Source organism: Aptenodytes forsteri, unplaced genomic scaffold, assembly GCF_000699145.1.
Source record: "Aptenodytes forsteri isolate BGI_AS27 unplaced genomic scaffold, ASM69914v1 Scaffold2, whole genome shotgun sequence".
NCBI lineage: Eukaryota > Metazoa > Chordata > Aves > Sphenisciformes > Spheniscidae > Aptenodytes > Aptenodytes forsteri.
This window is the reverse complement of record NW_008795695.1, coordinates 18,375,002-18,399,774: the sequence shown is the minus strand read 5'-3', so window position 1 is coordinate 18,399,774 and position 24,773 is coordinate 18,375,002. Positions and strand designations below refer to the sequence as shown.

The window sequence follows — 24,773 nt, the reverse complement described above, 5'->3', positions numbered from 1 at the left end:
ACAACTCCCATTCCCCATCCCCCTGCACCGCTTGGGGGGAGGAGGTAGAGAAAATCGGGAGTGAAGTTAAGCCTGGGAAGAAGGGAGGGGTGGGGAGAAGGTATTTTTAAGATTTGGTTTTCTCATTATCCTACTCTGATTTGATTGGTAATAAATTAAATTAATTTTCCCCAAGTCGAGTCTGTTTTGCCCATGACGGTAATTGGTGAATGATCGCTCTCTGTCCTTATCTCAACCCACGAGCCTTTCATTATATTTTCTCTCCCTTGTCCAGTTGAGGAGGGGGAGTGATAGAGCAGCTTTGGTGGGCACCTGGCATCCAGCCAAGGGCAACCCACCACAAGTGCAAATGAGAAAATTCCAAAAAGACAACCTCACCATCCCAGATTCTCAGGGAAGACAGTTTGGTGCATTTTTATGAGGAAAGTACTTTCTGCTTTGACGGTTTAGCTTCCCCCCCCCCCCCACCCCCCCCCCCCTTTTTTTTTTCTTCTGAGTTTAAGCAAGCATTTAATATTTGGGGATATATAGTCAAAGTTTACACAATAGGTCTCCAAACCAATTTAATAAGTATTCTGCTACTGACCTTTGAGTGAGAATGTTAAGTGCATTTCCAGTATTCTCTGATATACAAGGAGAGATCATTTTGGATTCTACCCTTAATTTCTACAGAAGCAAAAAGAGAAAACTGATTTTGAATTGATTACGTAAGGCAGGCTCAAGGACACGTTGGAGTTGTATTTTTTGTTTTCTCTACTCCGAATCTCAGCAATCTCACTTTTCAGATTTCCATCATGGTGAGATTTGTGTATCATTCTTACGTGATCAGAATTATAACAGCGGCCGTGTTTGTTTCCATTTCTATGTTCCATTTAACAGTTTTTTAGTACTGTATCATTTCTACCATTTCTTTACAACAATGTACCCTACCCAGGGCTACCATACCTTCAGGTTTTTGCTAGATATTGCCAGGCTTTCCACTTTGGACCTTAATTTGGAGAGACTGCTTCATCAGGCACAGTCAACTCGAACTCTCCATCCCAGGTCCTAATGCCTGCAGAGCCCTTCTCAGTTTGGGCCTGAATCAAAACAGAGTCTCGCATTATAGAATCTCTCCTTAAATTTATGCCGAAGGAGATGATGGGTTTCATATATGTTTGGTTTGGATAGCAAAGAGTAGGGAAACTGCAGAGCCAAAGAGGTGGTGTGCAAGCAGCTTTGGGGCTGGGCCAGTTAAAGGGGATAAATCACCACAGACCAGTTCCTGGGCCAGCTACTTTGTAGCTGGACATTATGCAGAGATAAAAGCATCTGTCCTTTGGGCTCTGCATTCATTCCTGCCTCCCAACACACTGAATTCCCTCACCTGTCCAAAAGTGAGTTGGGGTGCATTCATTACTCTGTCGCAGATGGAGTCTCAACCTAGCCTCCAGCTTTCGGATTACTATTTCTGTGCCTAAGAGGGCCATTTTTATGTTATGCTAAATATAGTGTCATTAATATCTCACTGTGGGAAGTGATTCTCATTTCCTGGAAAAAAAAAATCTTGAATATTCTAATGCATAATTAGCATGAAATTATTATAAGAGAGTAAAATAAGAATTGCTATTTTGGGCAAACCAAGGGCTCTTCTAAGTTTACCCAACTCTGATGGTGGCCTGCACAGAATCCTTAAGAACAGAGTATAAGGATAGGACAAGTGTAAAATCACATAGTGCTTCAGAATAATGCCCCAATTTATGTGAAATTATGGTTAGGAATCTCCCAAGACAAGGTTCTGTTCCATAATGTTTAGAATATTCAAGATGGACTTACATTTCATGCTGACGTGGTTTGAACTTTTTCAACGAAGAAATCAAAAACTAAGTGAACATTTTTTTTTTAACTTCATAGAAAAAGATATGTGACTCACTGTAGACAGCTCTGAGTGGTAATATCTCATTTAGGACATATAGTATGCAAAAATGAAGGAGTAAGAAGCTTTATCTTTTACAGTGTTTTTTTCTTTTCGTAAACAAATACTGAATATCACCTCCCATTTAATCACCTAGCCATTCAGTATCATGTAATCCCTCTGCAAGCCTTTGGTTGTTTTTATCTGACCTGAATGATTCTAAACCATCAGTAGTTTTGCCACATCCCATTACCAGATAATCATCATCTCAAAGGAAATTTGCATGGAACTCCACTGCTAACCTCCCTCTGTTGTGTAAACTGACTTCATTTCTATCCTTTGTTGCCTGTCTTATAGCAGCTTTCTGAAACATGAGGTCTTTTTCATTTCATCTTTGCAAAAGAAAAAAATGTCAAAATATTTACAGATACCCACTTTTTCTGTTTCAGTCATATGTATGTATTCGTACTGATTCCTTTGAAGAATTAATGCAATTGTGAGGTATGGCTTCTTTGCAAAACTGTATTGACTCTTCTCTGTTATATCAGATTTATCCAAGTCTACTAATTTGCACCATTTCTGCCAGATAGAGAAACAGACAAAGTAGTTTAAAAATATTAGCATCATTAGCACTCTCCTTTGGATACAAGGTTGAAATAAATCACAGATTACAAACCAATTAATGGCTTACAGTTTTATATTTAAGTTTCTTTGGATCCATTGCTTGTTGCAATTTTATATTTTTATTTCTTTTAGAAAGGGTGACTTCTAATGCCACTGAAATTAAGACAGATCCTCAGAATCATGCTGTGTAAAGAAAGGTATTAATGCAGGAGGCTTCCTAGGCTCCCTCACAGTAAGCAAAAGTAGAAACCATTTCTTTAGCTACTAAGCTGTTACCTAAATTTCCACGAGCGCTCCTGTGGAAAGCATGCACAGCCTTCCCTTGCCAGCTCAACTTTGCCCCAGACAATCATGCAAACCAGAGCTTGATGGTGAGTGGTACACAACCACCAACAAAAAGCAGCTGTTGGCCTTTAAGGTGATTTGTGTAACTCAAAAACACACTGCCTGGTGGAAACCAATAACAACTTGATAAAATCATGGCAAGATGAATGAGGAAATATTTGACTGAGACATCCATGGGATTCCTAGACCAGAGATCACCAAAATAAGGACTAGCTGTGGCAGATCATATTTGGAGAGCCCAGAGGTGACCACAGGTGGAGCTAGCTACCAAGGCGAGAAGTTGCATGTCCAGCTGGTAAGAGTATACTTTGGGATCATCAACACTCATCCAGCACCACCACCACCAGCCGCGTGGGCACCCTCACCTCATCACCTGTTGGGCCGCATGGGAGACCATGACTGCCTGCTGTCACCGACAGCTGAAAAGGTGGTGGGTCCTGTGATAATGCATCCGTACACAAATGAGCTGGTGTGATTGGTGTTTCCATGACTATGAAGGCTGTCATCGTATGAGGTAAGATGGCGATTTTGTATGATTGAGACATTAGTAATAAGATATATAACAATAACTGGAATATTGCTTTATGTGATAAAGGATAGCGTTTACTCCATATGGCTTGTGTTAGTTGTCATTCAATTCAACCGTCAGTCTCTCTGCAAATCAGTTTAAAGTGCAGTGTTTTAGTTGCCCTGCAACACATACTGTTTACAACCTGATCATCTAGCAGCTTGCTATGTGTTCCCTGGCATGTTTCCTACTTGTGAGCCACTGGAAAATGCTTGCTTTATTAATTTTTATTCTCTTAGCATAAAAACTTTCACCCCCACCACCCCCCAAAAAACCCACCAAAACCAAACCTCAGTGTTTTGGACTCTCTGATTTTTAATTGCAACTTTCCAGAGACAGTTTTTTCTGTTTTCCTTATTTTTATATAATTCCCACTTTGTGAAGATCTTATTTTTAGTTCTAACTGCCTCCAGGAGATGCATCACTTAATCCTAACTTTTAATAGACGTAACTATTGCTCTTAATATAGTATATAAAAATAATATATAACATTTCTTAAAGACAGAGTCAGGTAAGATTATGAACACTAGTTTAGCCTGTGTGAATAATTAGTACAGACAGCACAGGTCAACTCAGTTCTACACTATCTAAACGGAAGTTAAAAGATCACAAAATGTCAAAAGAAAGGCGTACTGGTTCTTTCCCATAGGCAAAAATATTAGAAGCAACTGCTTGAATGCTGCCTCAGTATTCAAAAGCATATGAGATGAGACAGTAAAACATCATATCTGATAACCCCATATAAAGAGATTTTATATTGTTAAGATTATTTAAAAAAAAGCGGTTTCTAGCACTGACTGTATACCACTGTACTTCAGTAAGTCCTGTTCAGAAACCTCTTCCTTGAAACATGACTGATGAACTTAGGTAAGTTTTTGCCTTCATAGTTCATTTCTCTGCTAATGCTTCTTTGAGATAGTCTTTATTCTTGAATTTCTGTTTGTATCTTTCTATCTCTCTTTTCATTTTGTAATTCTATAATCAGCATTTCCATATATTTCATATACGCACAAAAATTTGCCACATATCTTCATTGTTTTCTTCTGAACTTACATTGCATAACCGAGTTAAGGAAATTTGTTTTAATCTGCTTTTTTTCTTAAACAGAAGTAGGTTTCTGATTTTGATAGGTGATACACCTTGATAGGTGTATTCACTTCAGGACTCCAATACGTTGCTTCCAAGGTGCCTGTTGGTACAGAACACTTTGATTCTTCTTTTGAGTTCCTTTTTCATCTTCTTTTCAGCATAGCTCCTGTTTTGAAGTTAAATGTTACCATGTGGATTTAATTTGTCTTGCTTTCTTCTATGAAGACACCACTTTTGAATGTGTATTTGTCAGAGTTACAGAAAACCTTACTGACTGCAACAGTCTTGTGTATTGCTCAGGACTGAATCAAGACTTGCTTTTCCTCTCGCTGCGAGCTCTGACTAGTTGCTTTCAGAATGGCTCCTTTACAATGCTCGAAAAATTAGGGTTTATAACTTATGCATACATGGCATTTACAAAATCTGTGAGACAGTGATTGAGATTTTTCAGTGCAATCTGTCTGAGCTTTCTTAGTATTTTAGAGTCATTGCTATCAAGGTGGCAAGATAATAATCCCTCTTTTTGAGCATGGACTTTTAATGTTTGATGCATTAGTTGAATATAACCCTATAATAGAACCCTGTTTCTACCAATGTGATATACTATGTTGCTTATACCAGATTCCAGTATGTGTCTCATGTCTGACTTCCTTGTACCAAATGCCAGATGTGCCTTTTATATGAATTTTTCATGAAGAAAACTAGCCCTCAACTTAAACCACAAATTTGTATACCATTGAGGACTTTAGAGAAAAGAAAAAAAAAAAAAAAGAAAAAAAAATCAACACCTTTGTAAATTACCATCATACTTTTTTTTCAATCCAGTACATAGTAACTCTGTTCTAAGATTATAGAATATATAGAACATACGTACTCTGTTTTGTGCACAGACAAAGTCTTACAGATTGATTTCTTCTGAGGCCTAAGACTAGGCAAAAAAATAGAAAAGATGAAGAACAGTCTCATTTAACATGTTTTTGGTAACTGTGCGTACCTGTGTCAGTTAAATTCTTTTAACTTTCAACAGATTCAAGTTAACCAACTGGAATTACTATTTGCTATTATTATTCTCAAGGAGTAATGTCAGGGGGTTTTGTTTGGTTGTTTTTTTAATGGAAAGGATTTTATTGCTACCAATAGCTTAGGATTTTCAGTAACTGTATATATATATTTAAAACTGCACCAGACTGAACAGAAGAAATTACTTGTTTTATCTTTTTCCTGAAATCTTAATTTCAATAGAACCAATACTAAGCACCTGAGCACACTAAAAGCATCCTATTTTTAAGTCAGCAATATGTACGCTCACACTAATATTACCAGGAAGCAAATGTGATGGGTTTAAACTGGCACATCAATCAAACTCACTATGAAAAGCAGATAGAAAAGAAAAATGGCTATTCGGTGTAATAACACCTGTCATGTAGATCTTTGAAGAAAGTGAAAGTATTAGCAAAGCTAGTGACATGCATATCAATATTTAATTGGACTGAAATACTAAAACAGAGGAAAAAAGATTTACAAGTTAGGTAGCCTTTCCAGAGCAGGAAAAAAGAGGATTTTTTTTTTTTAAAAAAAAAAAGCAAAACCTAATAGGGTGTCTATGTCAATTTTGCACCTGCTGTGAGAAATAACTGCAGATATCATGTGCAAGGTGACAGTTTTTCCCTTCAAAACAGCCCAAACACGATCAGAGAAAGAACAGAGGTAAGCAGCTGTAAAAATCGTACATATTCTTGAAGTGTTGGTCCAGAAATACCCCCAAGATCCGACTGAGCCCCTTCATGTGTAAAGATATGCAAGGTCTTGTGCAAATATGGTTATTTGCAACCTTGTACAAATAAGGTTATTATTTCTAATAATGCCCTTCTACCACAGGAACATCTTTCATAATGTTATTTTTTCTGTATTCATGGCAAGATAGGACCTAAAATACAGGCATAAGGTTAAAAGAAATTAACCTCAATAAAAGTTGTGTTTGATCCAGGTGTAAAATCATGTCCATCAGCACACCCTTTGAAGGAACAGAAAGTCTTTGTACACGATACAGATATCTCAAAGCATAATAAAGAAAGTGATATGCAAAAATGTAAGTGCTTACAGAACTGGGGTAGAGCTATCTCATCATCACCAACACTGAAACGTCAAAATCCAACAATGCAGTCTGTAACATGGATGCAGTCCGCCCAAAACTGAATACTTTGGGGTTTGGAGGGTTTTGTTTTGTTTTGTTTTGTTTTGCTTTCCTCTGAAACATGCTTTTTAAAAAATATCTTATGCATTTAAACACATAGGAGGAATGGCCGAACTTCATGATGTCAAAGGCAGCCTATAGAAAGAAGTATGTATGTCTGAGAGGCAGAAGATGTACCCACTACCTCAGGCCGAGAGAGGTTTAAGAATGGTACACAGCAGCAGGTGAGGGCAGTAGCTCACTGGAGGTCCTACCTGAAGGGTGCAGGCGTGCAGCTGGGCTGGTGGTAGACAAGTTACTCCCCGACTTTCAGCCTCACTGACTAACATGACGTGACACCAGCACAAGGAGATATGCTGGATCTGTTTAAGAGATGTAGAAAGCTCAAGAATGATAGGTGCACCGCTCCTAAGTGTACGTGCTTGCACCTTCTCTTCTCCTCCTCCATCAAACCTTAGACATGTGATACCTCTTTTGCAGATAGGGGGAATGGTCAGTATGATTTGCTTGAGCTTCAGTATGTCTACATAAGAGGGCATTTAGATAAGTGGGGACAGTAGCTCGAAAATGGTTTTTTTTCTGTTTTTATTTTTGAACTTTCAGTCTAAGTATAACATAAATCCACTAAAGCCTTATTTGCTTGTATGAAGAGTTTTGCTTTGGAGATTCTGAAGGTGATTAGATATAACGGTAATGAATTCTGAGCACGGAAATGATGATGTCTACTGCCAGCAACAATCATGCAAATTTGTAAATGTTTACAAATTTGCAAGCTAGACATATGCACCACTGAGACCAATATTGTAGTGCTATATTTAGCTTGTTCCTATTCCCCCCTCAAGATACATACACAATAATAACTTCAAGAGAACAGCATGTATTCAATTTTCTTCAGATTAATCTTTTTTACTTAAATAAGTGCAACAATAAAGTATGATATTTCGAATAAAAGTCTAGGAGGTGCAAGTTCAAGTGTGAGAAGGAAAAAGTGAAAGAGCTCAATGGACATCACTTGACTATTTTTTTCCTCAGTAAAACATATTAGAAATGAAAGTCCAGTGCCCTCTGTTGCCAACAGTAATGATTGCTTTGCTTGCCTGACATGTCTAATGCATCTGAGGGAAGCCCTCGTTATCCTGCAAGAAGAGGCTATAAAAACAAGAATGCAAAGACAAATTATTTTAACATAATAAAAATGCATTTATTTTAGTCTAGCTTCCTAATTTTACTAATCCACTCTGAAGTTTCAAATTAAAGGTTGGGGACACTACATTATCTTAGAAGTGTTTAAAACGTAGTCTGTATTCACTCAGACGTTTCTTATGGTGAAAGTGTTTTGTCATGCAGATGCTCATTGTTTAAGATAATATGCTTGTACGGTTTTTGGAAGGGAAGTCCCTTTTAATGGAAAACAATTTAAGCCTTAAAATTTGATTTGGAAAAGGAACATAACCCTTGCATGTGCAAACAACAGATACTGAGAATATGACATAATCTTCAGTAACTAGACTGCAGCAGTGACAGCTCTGATGCTTTCTGACCAGTGGGGATTTCCCCCCCCAAGGGCTGCTGTGCACATGGGCAGAGTGGCTGTGGCACCAGGCCTGGAGCTCCCACAGGCACCTCCGCCCGGGAAGGGAATCAGGCTCAGAGATGGGTATAAAGTTCTGATGGAGGCAGACCCCACTGTGTCCCCAAGGAAAATCTGCTCCTGAACCATAGCCAGTTTTGAATTTATGCCCACTAAGGCGAAGCAGAGAAAACATGTTACTGCTTGTGCAGTCAAGGGAGCAGACAGAAGCGAATCTCATTTGCAAGCAAAAGGTCTTCAAAGAGACCCGGCCAGTAACTACAGCTCTACCAAAAGATGTGCAGATAATTAAGGGGAAGGAGAAGTTTCATTTTTCATCAAAGTGAAAATGAATCTGCTCTCCAAGAGCTGTCTCGTTTCATTGCAGTCATTTAGACATTTTGGGGGAAAAAAAAAACCAAAAAACAACAGGCAAAGTTGTAAAGTCTCCTGGCAATGGGAGAATGTTATGGGGGACAAACATCAGAGAATCCCGTCCCCTCAGGCACACGTAATAAAACCTTCGCTATTTGAACATCAACTTTAAAAAAAAAATAAATGCGACCAAGAACAATATATAGTCCCATTAGCTTTTTCTTAACCTCAAACGTCTATCTTTGTGTCTTTGAAGCATAACCAAATACATTTTTGTCCTTTCTAGGTTTTCAGTGAAAGGGTTCTTTTCTGTACTGACAGTTTTCAAGGCATTTCCAGCTGTGTGACTGTCACAGTGGGTCATGTGGCTTGCGCTTCTGATGTTAGCAAGAACAGAGAGAATAGAGAAGACTGCCCTCTTAAACAGTACTTTGTTTTTGTCGTGCTGCATTGAGACACTACTCAGCTTCTTGTGTTCCTTGCTTTTACAGTAAGTGCAAAGGGATTAATCCTCTATTTTAATCCCTGTCAGCATCCAGGCTTCTACATTGGGCAGAGTTAAATATTTATAAATATTAAATTGAATAGGGAGACACGCCCTAAGTATTCTGCCAACAGAAAGCTGAAAAATTGCTTTGGAAGCAAAATATAAAAAGTCATCAAGTTTATACGTTTGAAAGCTTGCACATAGAGTTGATGTTATGTGCAAAATTTAAAGCATGAGGATATTTGTGCCTTTAAGCTGTGCCTGTTTCTGCTCATAGTAACTTTCTGTTCATGGTAACTTTCTTGGTCATGCAAAAAAATCTGTAAAAATATATATAGATAGTATAGAAGTTCTAGAATTAAATTCCGAGTAAAATAAATGGCAATATTGCCATTGGTATTACATTAAAAAGTGCAGTAAAAATGATTTTTAAGTTATTTTTCATTCCAAAGGAAATTTATTTGAAACACCATAAATATTCACACAGCGTGTATCCCATTTTACTGCATCATAAAAAAAAAGGTGCAGAATATGGAGACCTAATAGGTAATTTACTATATATCAATGCAAATAATTTTGAGCATGTGTTTTGCCTGACACTTGCTTATATATTCTGGAGGTATCCAAATAAAGGAAAACCACTTAACACTTAACAATGCAAATATGTTTTCTATACCAGGTTTAAACATCATTTGGCTGCAAAAAAAAAAGATGAAAAGCCTTTGCTTTAATAATACAGAATAGACATGATGGCCCTTTGGTGTGCTCTTGCAAGACGTATTATAAAAAGGTTATTGGCATAAGAAAGCCTGGTATTTTAAAACAGTATGTATCCCAAGGGTAGTGTTGATCACACAGAGCTGGAAAGCAAAGTTATGCACTATTAATCTTCAATGAGAGTTCTGGTTATTTGCCCTAGAATTAAATTCCGAGTAAAGTAAATGGCAATATTGCCATTGGTATTACATTAAAAAGTGCAGTAAAAATGATTTTTAAGTTATTTTTCATTCCAAAGGAAATTTATTTGAAACACCATAAATATTCACACAGCGTGTATCCCATTTTACTGCATCATAAAAAAAAAGGTGCAGAATATGGAGACCTAATAGGTAATTTACTATATATCAATGCAAATAATTTTGAGCATGTGTTTTGCCTGACACTTGCTTATATATTCTGGAGGTATCCAAATAAAGGAAAACCACTTAACACTTAACAATGCAAATATGTTTTCTATACCAGGTTTAAACATCATTTGGCTGCAAAAAAAAAAGATGAAAAGCCTTTGCTTTAATAATACAGAATAGACATGATGGCCCTTTGGTGTGCTCTTGCAAGACGTATTATAAAAAGGTTATTGGCATAAGAAAGCCTGGTATTTTAAAACAGTATGTATCCCAAGGGTAGTGTTGATCACACAGAGCTGGAAAGCAAAGTTATGCACTATTAATCTTCAATGAGAGTTCTGGTTATTTGCCACAATGTAGCAGAGAAAAGTCATTTGGCTCCCACATTAGTAAACTGCTCTTTCTCATCACTTTCGCTATAGCACTTAAAAAGGCCAGCAACAGAGACACAGAACAGATTAATTAGGTATTTAGGATGGATGAATATCAATCGTGCTGTCTTACCAACATCAAATAATACCAACTATGTTTTTTTCAGATTTATCACAAATGATACAATTTTAAATGTGTGGCTTTCTGGAAGTTTTCTTTCAGAAAAAAAAAAAAAAAAAAAAAAGAAATTCTGTGGCTGCTCCAAAGGTATTATCAATGTTTAGTTAATGGATTGAGCTGACATCTACCACATGCACTTTTAGTATGCAGCCATTAAAGATTTGACCAGGGTTTTATCACGGACACAATTTCCAAATTGTACTAATAATCCATCTTTTGCTTGTCCTGTAATCAATGTTCTTACACGTGATACCTGACCCTCCTTGACATTTATCTCCAAATTAGTGCTCCTTAGATGAACAGAGCACAACTTTGGTTTTGGTGAAATTCAGCATGACTCTACTGACCCAAATAAGGAAACGGATATGGGCACAAAACCAGAAGCTTTTGAAGCAAGCCGTAGAGTGAATATGCAGTGTCAGCAGTAAAATTACAATACATGCTACTTCATGACCTGTTAATGCAACACTGGCTATTAATGAGTGTTGGTCGTTCAGTTGTACTATTCCTCAAGGCTTGGAGCAGGGTCAGCATTCAACCCTCATTTACTTTGACCACAATTACTGTTTTTAGGAGAATTTCTCAGTAACTCTTTTTACCTCTTAATTTAAAAGAACAAGCATTTTTTTTCCGTAATTGAGAATGAGTGCACGTGAGTCTAGTTTGTATTTGGTTGTTTAAAAAAAAAAAAAGTTCAAATACCTCCTGCCTCTTTCAATTCTACCTTAACACAAAACGGTTTGGATATCAGATAATGTAGGAAGAGCTCAGTCTGATTTCTGTTTTTTAGCTGAAAACAGTGATAAAGAGCAGATGAATTACACAGCTTGAGAATACATCAGCACTGCAGTGTCAGGTACCGGTTCAACATACTGTAAAAATACAGGGCTAGATGCAAATGCTTTTGACTGGGAACTGCTGCAGGCTAATCTGTGGCAACATGGAGCTCAGCAAACTTTTATTTACTCTGTTCCTCCAACAGGCACTAAATTCTGTGTAAATGGCTAAAGCACCACAGCTATCTGAATGAACTTTTCTGAACTCATCTACAATGATATTAAAGTTTGTCCTGCAAAGCCAGTGTTGATGTACTCTCTAGAACTCAATTCTAAAACTGAAATCCTATGACATCAGCACACCCTACTGATTACTTTTATTATGTGAAACAGCTAGGGATCTTTTCTAGTCTTTTCGTAGACATGCATATGCAACTACTGTTCTGCTTTTAGAAAATACAACACACCAGCAGACATCAGTGAAGCTTGAGCACACCGAGCTGAATCTCAAAGTATAGGATTTAATTCTAATTTTCCTACTTGTCACTCACCCATCTAAGCAGCTGTCTTCATTTGACCTATAGGTTAGTTGTCAAGATAGCAGTTTGGACAGGGCTAACACTGAACATTTTAAGCTGTGTTTTTGTGATTTGTTGCCAACATCGCTCCCTCCAGCTCCTTTTCTTGATTATTAATTGTAGTCCAGAAATATGGCTAAAGAAATGGTACTTCTGATGGAGTTTGACATAGATTAGTCACAGGGGTTAACACATAGAAGCTAAATCTTAAAGAAATTTGACAAATGAAACTATTATTGTCTTCTCCACAAATCTGCACCAGACTACTCCCCTCCCAGAGTCTGCAACACTTAGAAATTAATCTGTCATGAGCAGCATTTTAAATTTGTTTTAATTTGAAGTCATTGTGAATCATAGGACAGAAAACTGAGCAAGTGTGTGAGCAAAAGCAGCACTGCAAATTTCTCTATCAGATGCCAGACTTACGGCAGTACAGTCTCTCTGTACCTCAAATATTTGACATACTTCCTCAAATGGTCAGTAAACATTTCATTTGTATCAGTAGTTTTTGTTATCTGAGACGCAGAAGGCATTTAATCTACAATTGCAAGAGACGACTAAAGTGAATGGGAGTCCTGAAGAACTTCAGGCTGTCCATGAACTCAAGAAGAGGGAAAGAACTGAGACCGTCACCACACCTCCTATCATATAAGCCACATACGAACACTGGGTAATTAGGAAATTATTTTGACTGCTACATACTTCGACTAAAGTTGTAAGCAATGCCCCCTTCCGTGTTCCTTTTATCCCTGCATATATCAGTTGCCTGAACAATCTAGCTGCTATTCAAAGCAACTTCATTAGTAACAAGTGTATTTAATTTTGCTGACTGTTATTCTACTAGCCACCTGTATCTTAAATGAGGCTGTCAACCTTACCTTCTTTGGCACAGGCTGCATCTTTACTATGTTTCTTCACACGGTCACTACAAGAATGGGAATCTAATTCCACAGTCACCACACAAACAACTACCTCCTAATATTTCCATCTGCCTATAAAAAGCTGCCATTTTTCATAACTTAAATTTTCCATTGAAAGGATTACTTACTGAATGATCTTGGTTTTCCATAAAACTAAGTAATGAAATATTGGGTATCCTTAAATTTATTTTCATATTCTGCCTTCTTCAGTGACAACAGGAGGAAAACCAAAGCATGAGGTAGAGAAACCATAAAAAACTACCGACTTTTTTCCCCAAAAAATCTACCATTCTCTATTTTCTGACTCTTGCTCCTACCTGGTTGAAGATTAATAATTTTGGTGTTTACATGAAAAAGTGTACTGTCATATAATGTCTTCTTTGACTATGTAGTGGAATTTCCTACCCTATTGTAACAGAAGCGTAGACAACCAATTTAAACCTCTAAATTTACAAGCAATTTTATGAACATCTGTTTTTTGATACTGCAGATCAAAATGTTGAAAACTCATTCACAAGTTACCATTCTTTTATGAAAACCACTTACAGGTTAAGCTCTTGACCTCAAGTTAGCCATAAAGGTATAACCTAAAATTCAAGTTGCCAAAACTTACAATGATTAGTTGTTTGACTTCTTTGTACTCACAACAGGTACTTTTATTGCTGATTAAAATTGTCACTACTTTGAGACACTCTCTCCATAATGAGGGAACAAAATTAATTGCCAATATTTCTTTAGTCATAGGAGTACGATCTTTCTTTTTTAGGGTGGGGTGGGGTTTTTTGGTGCTGGAATTTTCAGGTTTTCATTTTAAAATTAATTGCCTTTTACAAGCTCTTTCCTACATGCAAGTAAAGAACACTTCCATCTTCAGTAATGCTTTCTATTTTGAAGCCTATTATGCAGTGAACAACTAAAAATGTTTAACCAGTGAGGCAACATAAGCTCATTTAAAATGGGGTATAGGCATTGTTAATGTCATTGTTCTGGCTGTTTCAAAGTTCCAGTCAAGAGCTGCTACACTTGAGAGCTCGTGATATATTTGCATTGTCCCAAAACACATAGTTAAGATTCTGTGCTTCATTTATAAACAAAGGTTTCAGGTATTTCAAATTTAAAAAGTTGAGATCTGAGCAAAAGCTATCATACCCAGGACTAGATATATCTCTTGTGAGAGCTCTAATTACAGTTCTATTATTAAAAACTAGGTTACAATACGTTCCTTCGCTATCATTACATACACCCTGCAGAACTTCATTATTTTATAAATAAACTTCTTCTGAGGCCAAAGAAAAGCTGTTTCTGAATAAAATGATATTAAAGTAATATGCTCCACATTTTTAAAGTTGTTTTGAGTTTCAACTTACTGCATGCCATTTAGGTGGTAAACCAAGAAGGTATCACTAAAGAAAGTCATGCACAATGTCTGTGATTAGAAGGGGGAAAACACAAAGGTCTCTTGGACTACATTTTCCCATTTCTCCTATACTTCTAATTTACTAAGTGTTTTATCTCACAAACATTAAAAGCCAACTTTTGGCCTATCTTACTGAAACAATGATGAATTGTTTATAGATGAGTCACATACTGTAATCTTTAAAGCACAGATTTTCTGCATAATCCACTTTCTGGCTAGTAAAAGGAGTAGGAATTACAGAGAAACCTGCTCTTCTGAGAAGCTGTAAGAGACACCTGCAAATGCATTTTCCCCAGTTTTTCCATTTAGAGCACCCCAGACAACCTGCCAAAAAAAGTTTGGAGAGAGACATGGCCTCACCCATAGCAATTGTAATCTTGCTGGCAGTTCTGCTAGCTTTCCCTAGATACCCTTTCACTGACTTCTTGGTAGTACTCCAGAGACTTCCAGGGTCTGCACATCACAGAAAACTGCCAAGATGGTGTAGGTGAGAGTTTGTTACGGATTTCATGTTAGGGACTTGACTCCTTAGCTAAGAGGTAGCAGAGTTCATTGCTGAACTCATGGCATCCGAGTCCGAAGTATCTACACGTCATCCAACCAAAATGCCACTGCATGCATGGCCAGAAGAAGGACTACTACTTCCTTCCAGGCCTGCGATTCAAACAATAGATTTTTTTTCCCCCACAAATAAAAATTATACGTGGGTTCTTAAGTTATGCTGATGACACATAAATTAGAAAATTATTTTTCAATAACTTACAACTTCTGACATTAAAAGCATTATTTGTATTTACATCACTAGTCAGGTGAAAGCAGCTTGCAAATGTGAGTGTTCTGAAAGCTTAGTCTGAGAGTAAGTGTACTGAGACACAGGTACTCTAGACACTGAATTTTCAGGAAGGGAATACAGCTCTTTGGGGGGCAATGCACTATAGACCCAACACAAATGAAGACTTAGAACATTTAGAACTAAACTTTTACTTTGACTGTGTAAGTAGGGGTTTTTTTAGTTATGGAGGGTGGTGGATGCGTGGGAATTGCATAAAACAGTTTCATTCAACCCTGAATATTTTACAGTTAATTAATGACCTGGATTCCACTATACACAAATAAGAGAAATGAGTAACGTAATATATTCCTCTATCTTAATTCTGACCTTGTAGGCTAATCTGCTCAAGACAGCACCTCTAGAGCCACACAGGAGTGAATACAAACCAGTTCTACAATAAAAGGCATTTATTTAACAGTTTTACAAAGCTAACAATGATAAGAAATCGCTAACCAGGTGTAGCCCGTTAACTGAAATCAGTTCCACAGCTAGAAACAGAGATGGATTTGAACCACTGAAAACAAGTCAGGACAAGAAGGGGGATAAGCTGTAGATTTCACATGGAGATCCACTTTCATGTTTTGAAGACCACCTCTCCCAAAACGTCTTGGTGTTTAGAAGAGGGAGGAACACAGTCCCAGGGCAGCACACAGCTATTAACTATGACCGTTCATGTTACAGCGGAATACAAGCAGGGCTTCCTGTATTTCTGTCCTGAAAACCCTAGACAGAAATAAAGCTTGCATGGTACATGACTGCACTGAAGAGCAAACCATGCTTTCTGCATGTGTACCACACAGGCAGCCAGCAGGTATTACTAAGCTTACCAGACGTATGTGATTTCCAGTTTCAGACCAACTATTCTGGTGTTCTGCATAACAATTTTGTAAGGCAAGAGTAATTTGTCCAAGATTTAAAGATCAAGGGTTTTTTGGTAGATTGATTATTGAAATAAAAAGACCCTGTCCAAAACACAGGTGACGCATGAAGCAAAGAAAAACTTGAACCATAGCGTTTAGGAGGTTTTCCTCAAAGTCCAAGTGAAGTACAAGGAGTTTAGTACTTCTCCAGTATGTTTATGAATGCATGTTCACATACAACTAAAAATACTATTTATAGAACTGAAGTAAAAGGTAGCTAAAATACCATTAAAATACATTCCACACCTAGAATTGGAGGAAAGACATCTAGATCATTCAGATGACTGAGTCAAACCTACGATTAAAAGCATCTGCTGGTAGGTCATATTTTCTAAACATTTCATAATTCTTGTGCTTCTGCAGACTTGCTCCAAATTTCTATAAAACAACGATTTCTGAGAAAGCAACACTCTAGGAACATGACATTTGCTTTAGATATAGAAGCAACAGTTACTCTTAAGTTTTCCATAACTATTTCTGTGACCGTAACAAGGCCTAACTGGCAATACATTTCAAATTAGCTTGTGTTAGATGACTGCTGCTGGGACTACTTCTTCATAACATGGAACACCAAGATAGTAAATTACTCAAGCTAGAATCTCACTATTGCCAAGTAAAATAAAATAATTACATCTTTCACCTTCTGTCAAGCACTTCCATTATCACAGCCATAATAAATTTGCCTTTTTTTTTTTTTACCATAGTACCATGTTGGTGACTCATTTTGTTTGTGATTCACTGCACTTCCCAGAGCTTTTCTTTGCTTTATTATTGCCAGCCCAGTTATCCTCCCTTCTGTACGCGTACATTTTACTTCTGTCCTAAATGTAGTACTTCACACTTGTCTTGTAATTCATCGATCAATTTGACACCATTTGTTCAAGATTGTATTTCATCCTGATCCAGTCCTCCAAACTGTTGGACAACTCTGCTGTAAAGATGCTGAGCACAAACGTGTGCTGTCTAAAGCACTTGAATCACTATTAGAAAATGCTCCAGACCACGGAAAAGTCCTGTGGGACTCCCTGTTTGACTGAACCACTGCTGAGCATGTTTTTCAACATTGTGGTGGTCATACACAGATTATCTTACTCCTCTTTTTTAATGAGGAGAATCAGATGGGACACAATCAAAAACCAAACTAAACAGAGGATATATCACAGCTACTATTTCATTATTGTCTATTGACAATTATTCCCTAGCAAATACAATGACAGATTATGGGATTGATTTAGTTTATTACTGGCAAATACAGTTCAGTAATTACCCTCCAGGAATTTCAGAAATGTTTAATCAAATTAATAGCTTGAGCTCCATTTTTCCTGCGTATTAAAGACAAAATTAGTATATACTGCCAGGGGGGCTCTTTTAAATAAGTTAGTTATTTGCTCTTCTTTCCAGTACAATTGAGATCTTACCATTCTACAAGAGTTCACAAAGATAACTATTTCAAAGCTTATATAATTGACTTTCATAATTTGCTGACTGGATCACACCTCTTATCTTTGACTTTGCTCCTCTCCAATTCATTTGGTTTTGTTAAATTTGTGATTGCAGTTAGAAACAAGAAAAGACAAGCCCAACAGAAGAAATTCCTCTGTATATTAGAAACATAACAAAGGAATCCAACAAACAGTAATACATCTGCATCACTAGTTTGAGAAAAGGAAAAAGTAAATCGAGGCAGACGAGAGATGGCAGAGAAGAGGATGGCTTCTTACATTTCAATCCCTACTGAAATCAAGGGAATAAAACTTGGACATTTTTTCTAATAAATCAGGCAACTGCATTCAGCAATACCTGAAACTTGTAACTGTTATATTGAAAAATAAGCCTCAGCAGAAGAATATAAGTTTTTTTGAAAAAATATACAAAACATATTTTGGTTTATAAATAAATAAAATATGTAATTACCTTAGCAAACTGTGCATTTATCCATTTTGTGAATGTTTTCTTTTGAACATCTTCCCGTTCATCTGCAAGAGAAGAGTAAAGCAGTTCATTAGAATTATTCAACAAAATAGTACAGTATTATTGATTAAAGCTTCAGTCCTGGTTGGTAGTATAGCTACTACTAATAATTCAAACACATTCAGGGCACAATATTTGGATGTATTCCTTGACAATTACATCAATACATTTTTGAAAGCCTACAGGTTCCCTCATAGTCATGGTCTATCTCCCTAGCTCATCTCACCCATTCTGTGGTATCTTTTCTTCTGGAAGGGAACATGTTGCAGTAGGATCTGAAATATCCCATTAAAATTTTTAATTTCATATAAGTATAAAAAACCAATGTTACCCAATGGTTTTGGCAGCAGGAAAGTCTTCTACAGTGCTTTTAGAAAAGTACTTGAAATAACAAGTTTATACGCACGTCCTCAAGTTCCTTGAGGAAATGAAGCCTTCTGGACCACAATGATAGTTCTTCATTGGAAGCCCCTGCCATACCTTATGCCTTTTCTGCCTTGCAGCTATTTACCTGTCACAATTGCTTATATATTTTTTCTCCAGTGGGAAAAGAAAAAAACCCCACACATTTGTTCAGCCATACATGAAATTCCTTCTCAATTCTTTAATGTGAAAAAAATTGTAGTGAGAGATGATTATCTTAGGCCTTGATTTCTGTATCTAAGTTATAAGTACAGTCTTGATGCAGAATGGAACTGGACACACAAAGGTACAATTCTGATGTATTTTATGTAGGTGGGAAGAGAGAGATGCCTTCGAATTAGAACCTAATAAGCATTTGCTCAAAAAGATCTATTAGGCATCATCCCTGAAATAATACAGAAGGGCAGACCTCTCTATGACAAAGTCAAACCAAACTAGAATTAAAGGGCATACGTGGAAAAGGCTGCAGAATGCTTATACTAAAATAAAGCTCACTCAATGCTGTCTTTCGGTTTGCAGTAAAATTCTCTACACTTCTTAAATAAAAAGGGATATTAAATTCCCATCTGAAATGTTCAGCAATTAATAATGTTAATGGAGTCAGTGGAATTTGAAAGGCAGGTATGGATAAGCTACATGAGAAATGCACAGCATTAATAATGTACTTTGCTTTCTCTCCCTCCACCCCTCCAAGGAGACAAGACAAGGCAAATCTTTTTGATACAAATATATATTTTGTTCTTAAAACCTCATCTCAATAGCACTTTAAAAGTGCCTTTCACAAGAATGTTTTCCATTCTCAACAATACAATATATCCATGAAAAAATAATAGTTTGTAAAGCTACTATTTCATTATAAAAACCTTCTGCATACAGGAAGGAGCATATTCTAATTGCTTTCAGATGATCATGAGTGAAAAGATTTACAACGCAATACTACTACTGGAAACACACCATAGAAGTCAGGCATTATATACATTCTGCCACTAATATATGAGTATTTGCTACAGTAAACTTTCTAGATTTCTACTGCCATCTATCCCAAATAACACTGCTTGCTTCATCACTTGGCTGAAAGTGATATTTGAATAGTTAGAGATTCGTCAAAAAGCAACAGCATGTGGAAGAGACGCATGCTTTTGGTAATACATTATACTAACACTGTTAAAAATTTTATTTTTCCCCACAAACATCCCTTTTTGTTGGCTGTTAGTAACCTGTTTATTATATAGTTTTGACTTATTCCAGTCATGTGCAATACACAGAAGATGGGAGAAGGAAGACGCATTTTGTTGGTGGAAGATACATATTCAATCTGATGTTGTATTACAAACTTCTTCAGAAACTTCATATAAAATATTACATATAGATAGCTATTTCTGTTTAATCATCTCTGATAAAAACACCACATGCAACCTTAAAATGGGGTAGAAGAAGAGTACGTGGGATTTAGCAGGGAAAAGGAAAGAGGCAAAAATGCCTTTTTCAAACTGTTCAAACTTTCTCTTTTCCACCGCAGGCTACTTTAATAGAACATTCAGTAGCAGTGTATGGTTTGATTTCCCCCCCCACACACAAAGATATATGCCAGAGATTTAGCTGCTAGTCATTAATTAACTCATGTCTGTCGAGCTAATAAAAACCTGGGTCTTCTGAGGAAAATAAGAGTTAAATCCACAATTTGAACATTTGAAACTTATTCAAAGTTCAGGCAATGCTCTGCAACCTTTGCAAACACAAATCTATTCCGCTGCTGTTATCTTCACACAGAGATCATTTCAAGCACTTTTATCTCTAGATGTTTGCTCTGCCAAGTTTATACCACAGCAATTTGTTAGTGGCAGCCTCCTAACCTAAAAAAGAACCAATCTTTTGGCAATTCACGGCATGATTTCCCCACACTAAGCATGATTTTTTCAAAGAAGATGTTCTCCTAACCCAGATTTACGACTGAATGCTAGATGTGGAAGCTGAATGACATTTGTCTGGGTGCTGTAGAAACGTGCCAAGAACACTCAGCTGCCACTTTCATAACACTGTGTTTATAATAGACCCTTCAGCAGCGAGCCAATGAATGCCCTTGCAGGTGTTTTGACTGTGAGTCAATAAGAACAATCAAATGGCCAGGCAGGTAATTCCTTCGGCTGCTCAAGAGTAATATAGTATGTTTACTTCTTTTCTTTCAAGCTGGAAGAATTGCGGGATAGCATACTGTCTCTCTTCAGGTTAAATCTAAACATGAAACACTGCATGCATCCTGAATTCTTTTATCACAATAATAACGTGATCATTTCCCACAGCAAAAATATGCTTTTCTCAAAATGCCAGACATTGAGTGGAACAGGCTTAACCTCCTTTCTGTAGGTTATCGACTCAGAAAATGAACACATGGAGGTCTATAGAAAGCCTTCCAGAAAAAAAAGATACTGACCTGTGAGATTTATCTGATTTTCATGCACTAGAGCCTCTAGTACCACTGAACAGACCTTGTTTTAACTAGAACGCATTCACAAATGGATCTTACAGTTCTGATCTATTTCTGGTAGGATGAGCATCCAGCTTTGCAACTGTGAAGGCAAACCTCTTGAATCAGCTAACTGCACATTTGACTTTAAAAGTATTATTCCTGGCTAGAGCTCACAGGAAATTATGACCAGGAAAGAAAGTGCAGTATTAATGGAGCTAATCATCTGACAAAGGACAGTTCTAAGATTTAATCAGGTGGCAAGGCTAATAGAGACAAGTGGTACCCTGAAGAATGCTTAGGAACATGCAATCAGGATTCAACAGAACAAAAATGCTATTATTAATGGCAAGTGGTTACCAGACAACTTTCCTAAATACTTAATGGAGTATTTCATGTTTGCAACCTACTAATCAAATTAAATTCCCTTCTATTTTCCACAAAAGAGGCAGCATTATGTTGTCATCCCTTAGTAAACTACACTTATTTTCCTACCCACCTCCCCAAATACCACCAAACATTTTAAATAAAAAATGGCAACAGGAAAAAAAATTCCTTTAAAATATCTAGTATAATCCAGGTACTATTCTGAAAGGATACAGCAGTGTTAATAAGTCATAAAAAATCCAATACACAATGTGAGCTGATGAATACCAAGCAGATTTCAAATGAACCAAGGTTCAGAAACATACAGTATAGATGTCACTACATTATTCCATTTGTGTGATATAAGCCACTCTCCCTTGGGAAACATGGAGTGGGGGGAAGGAAGCTTCCGATCTTTGGTGCATCCTTCCCTGTTCTTCTAGAGGATCTTCAACCTCGCTTACTCAACACACCTGAATAAATAATGCTTTCATAGCCTCACAGAATGGTTGACATTGGAAGGGACCTCTGGAGGTCATCTGGTCCAGCCCCTCTGCTCAAGCAGGGTCACCTAGAGCTGGTTGCCCAGGACCACATCGAGTCTGTTTCTGAGTATCTCCAAGGATGGAGACTCCACAGCCTCTCCTGCTATAGACTGCAACATCAAGACCGCATCTTTCCTACCATCTGCATTCTGCCTTCCACAAATGTGGGTGGTGGTTTCCAATGCAAGTGGCTTAGGAAACTCTCCTCAAGAGTAAGTACAGCCCATTTCTGAAAATTAGAAGACATTCAACAAAAGTGCACTGGCAGTTCAGGGATATGGGAAATGAGCCATATCCTCAGATTATAAGCTTTAATTTGAAACAAACAAACAAACCATTGTCTTTAAGACGTCAATAAAGACAATACGTAACATGTAGAACATTATGTATTTGAATCACTGCAGAAACGGGCAGTGATAGGAGGCTTGGTTGTGTGGTAGAAGATTTTATGCAGTATTCAGCAAGCAGTTCCATCACAAGTTGGAACACAAACAGGAAAGAAGGAGACTTGTCTTATTCTGTTACCTAGTGTTGCCTTGAGCTGGGTTAAACAATAATTGAATAGCTATGTTTTGTCTACCAGGAACTATCAGAAAGAAAGAAGAAAAAAGAAAAAAAAAAAAAAACAAAAGAAAAAAGAATTCCCATATACTAGCTGGAAACTTTGAAACAATGGAGTTAAGGCAGGTGTCAATTCCTTCATTCATGGCAACTGCAGGTTCATTGGAACACTGCACTTTAGAGAATAAAACCATCAGAATTGCCATTTGATTTTCTTGCAGCCAAACAATGCAGATTTAGAAAAGGCCAGGATTTGCTTCAGTGAGTGGGAGTGAGTACCAGCAATGGTGGGAGCACTAGGAACAAAAGAGGCCACAGATAGTCACATTATTGATACTCTGGCTCCATGGACTCACTATTAGAGATTTTTAGCACATTGTTACACTATTCTGCCAGTAACTACAACTGCTGAGAAATGTTCCCTTCCTATTCTTGCTTATCTGAGGGGGAAAGAAGAAATCAATGCAATACAATGACTGAATGATATGTGAGTGGACTACCTTTGATTTTTAGTCATTGAGGTCATCCAAGACATTCACAAGCTGACAGGAAATACAATAGACTGCTCTGACAGACAGCCAATGATTTTAGGTCTATTGCTCAGGTAAGGCAATATGTTACATACAGTTCTTTGTCCATCTTCTATAAATATACTGATGAGCAGTGTGTTGACTTTATCTGAATACTGTTAAAAGTCCCTGTTCCCTGTGCTACCCCTGGAGATTTTACTGTGGAACCTGAGTCAAATCACCATAATCAGACCATCTCAGACTTCTCAAAACACTGATGAACCTATTCAAAAGCTCAGCAGAAATAGGAGACTTCAGCATCCAGAAAACCCTCATTAATGTTAAAAAAAAAAAAAAAAAGGGCAACTCAATCCTCTGCGAAATAGTATAACAACATTTTCTGAGGACATTTGGTAAGATTCAAGGCAAATATAGGAAAGGAGCAGGGTTATTACTATACCAAAAAGACTTAATCTCAACTCTGCTCCCCCCCATCCCCTCCTTCAAATACAGGAACTTAGAGAGAGGGATTGCATTTGCTGCTCAGGGGACAGAAGAAAGAAGGGCTATAAGACCCAACCTACAGGATTTCTACTGACACCATAGGCCTAGATTGAACCCCAGGCTGAGAAAGCCTTCTGTTTTTCTTATTTCATTATGTTAGCTGGAATTGTTCTCTCATTATGAATGTTTAAGGGAAACTGCTCCTGACTTTTGTCCTTTTTTTAATTCTTTAAGGCATTACAAGTGTTTATATAAGGTCTTGTGTTTCTGACATAACTTTGCTTAATTAGCTATTTAGGGAAAAACTACAGAGTGCTTTTGAGGACAAGCTATATACGATCCCTAAAACAATAATGGGCAGCTATGAAATGTATACATAGATCGAGGTTTCAACAAATTAATGTAATTTGCTGCATGTTTGTTAAAAACAAACACACACACACACACACACATTTCTCAGCCCTTTACCCTAAATAAATTGTAGCAGGTACAACTCCCAAGACAAAAGCAGGAGCACAATTCCAATAGAATTTAAAAAAAAAAAAAGAAAGAAAGAAAAAAAACAGAATTTCAGTTCACATTTCCAGAACATTTTAAGCATACACAACATGGGGTATTCAGCTCCAATTCATACATTGGTAATGGTACTCCCAGCCGTTGGCCTAGTCCTCCTCTGGTCTACTACACACAAACACACTTTGCAAATGGATCATACTTCTCCGTGCCTATGGATTTGACCCAGGAGGAAGGAGCAGAACTGCTAATAAGCAATAACCTTCCTGAAGGACCCCATAGGCTGGTTGTTGTCTTCTTGCTGGTTGACTGTTGAGTAGTTAATGACTTAGCTGCACAGGTTGCAAAAAATGTAGAGAAAGCATCAATGGACAGAAAAAAACCACAACCCCACACTTTTTTTCCCTGCCCTGAAAAGCTTCCTAAGACTTCCTTCCTTCTGAAGGGGGAAGGGACCTTCTGGAGCCGGTCTTGTTCAATACCTTTATCAATGATCTGGATGAGGGGATCGAGTGCACCCTCAGTAAGTTTGCAGATGACACCAAGTTGGGCGGGAGTGTTGATCTGCTCGAGGGGAGGAAGGCTCTGCAGAGGGACCTGGACAGGCTGGATCGATGGGCCCAGGCCAACTGTATGAGGTTCAACAAGG

General features: G+C 37.4%; 1 protein-coding gene across 1 annotated transcript in view; it reads right to left on the bottom strand.

Moving 5' to 3' along the window:
* Positions 1 to 24,773, bottom strand: part of DMD (dystrophin) — a 1,230,427-nt gene that overhangs the window by 1,089,995 nt on the left and 115,659 nt on the right. Inside the window, exon 2 of the mRNA XM_009283051.2 lies at positions 18,183 to 18,244. Coding sequence (XP_009281326.1) covers positions 18,183 to 18,244 — 62 coding nt within the window. The remainder of the gene's footprint in view (positions 1 to 18,182; positions 18,245 to 24,773) is intronic.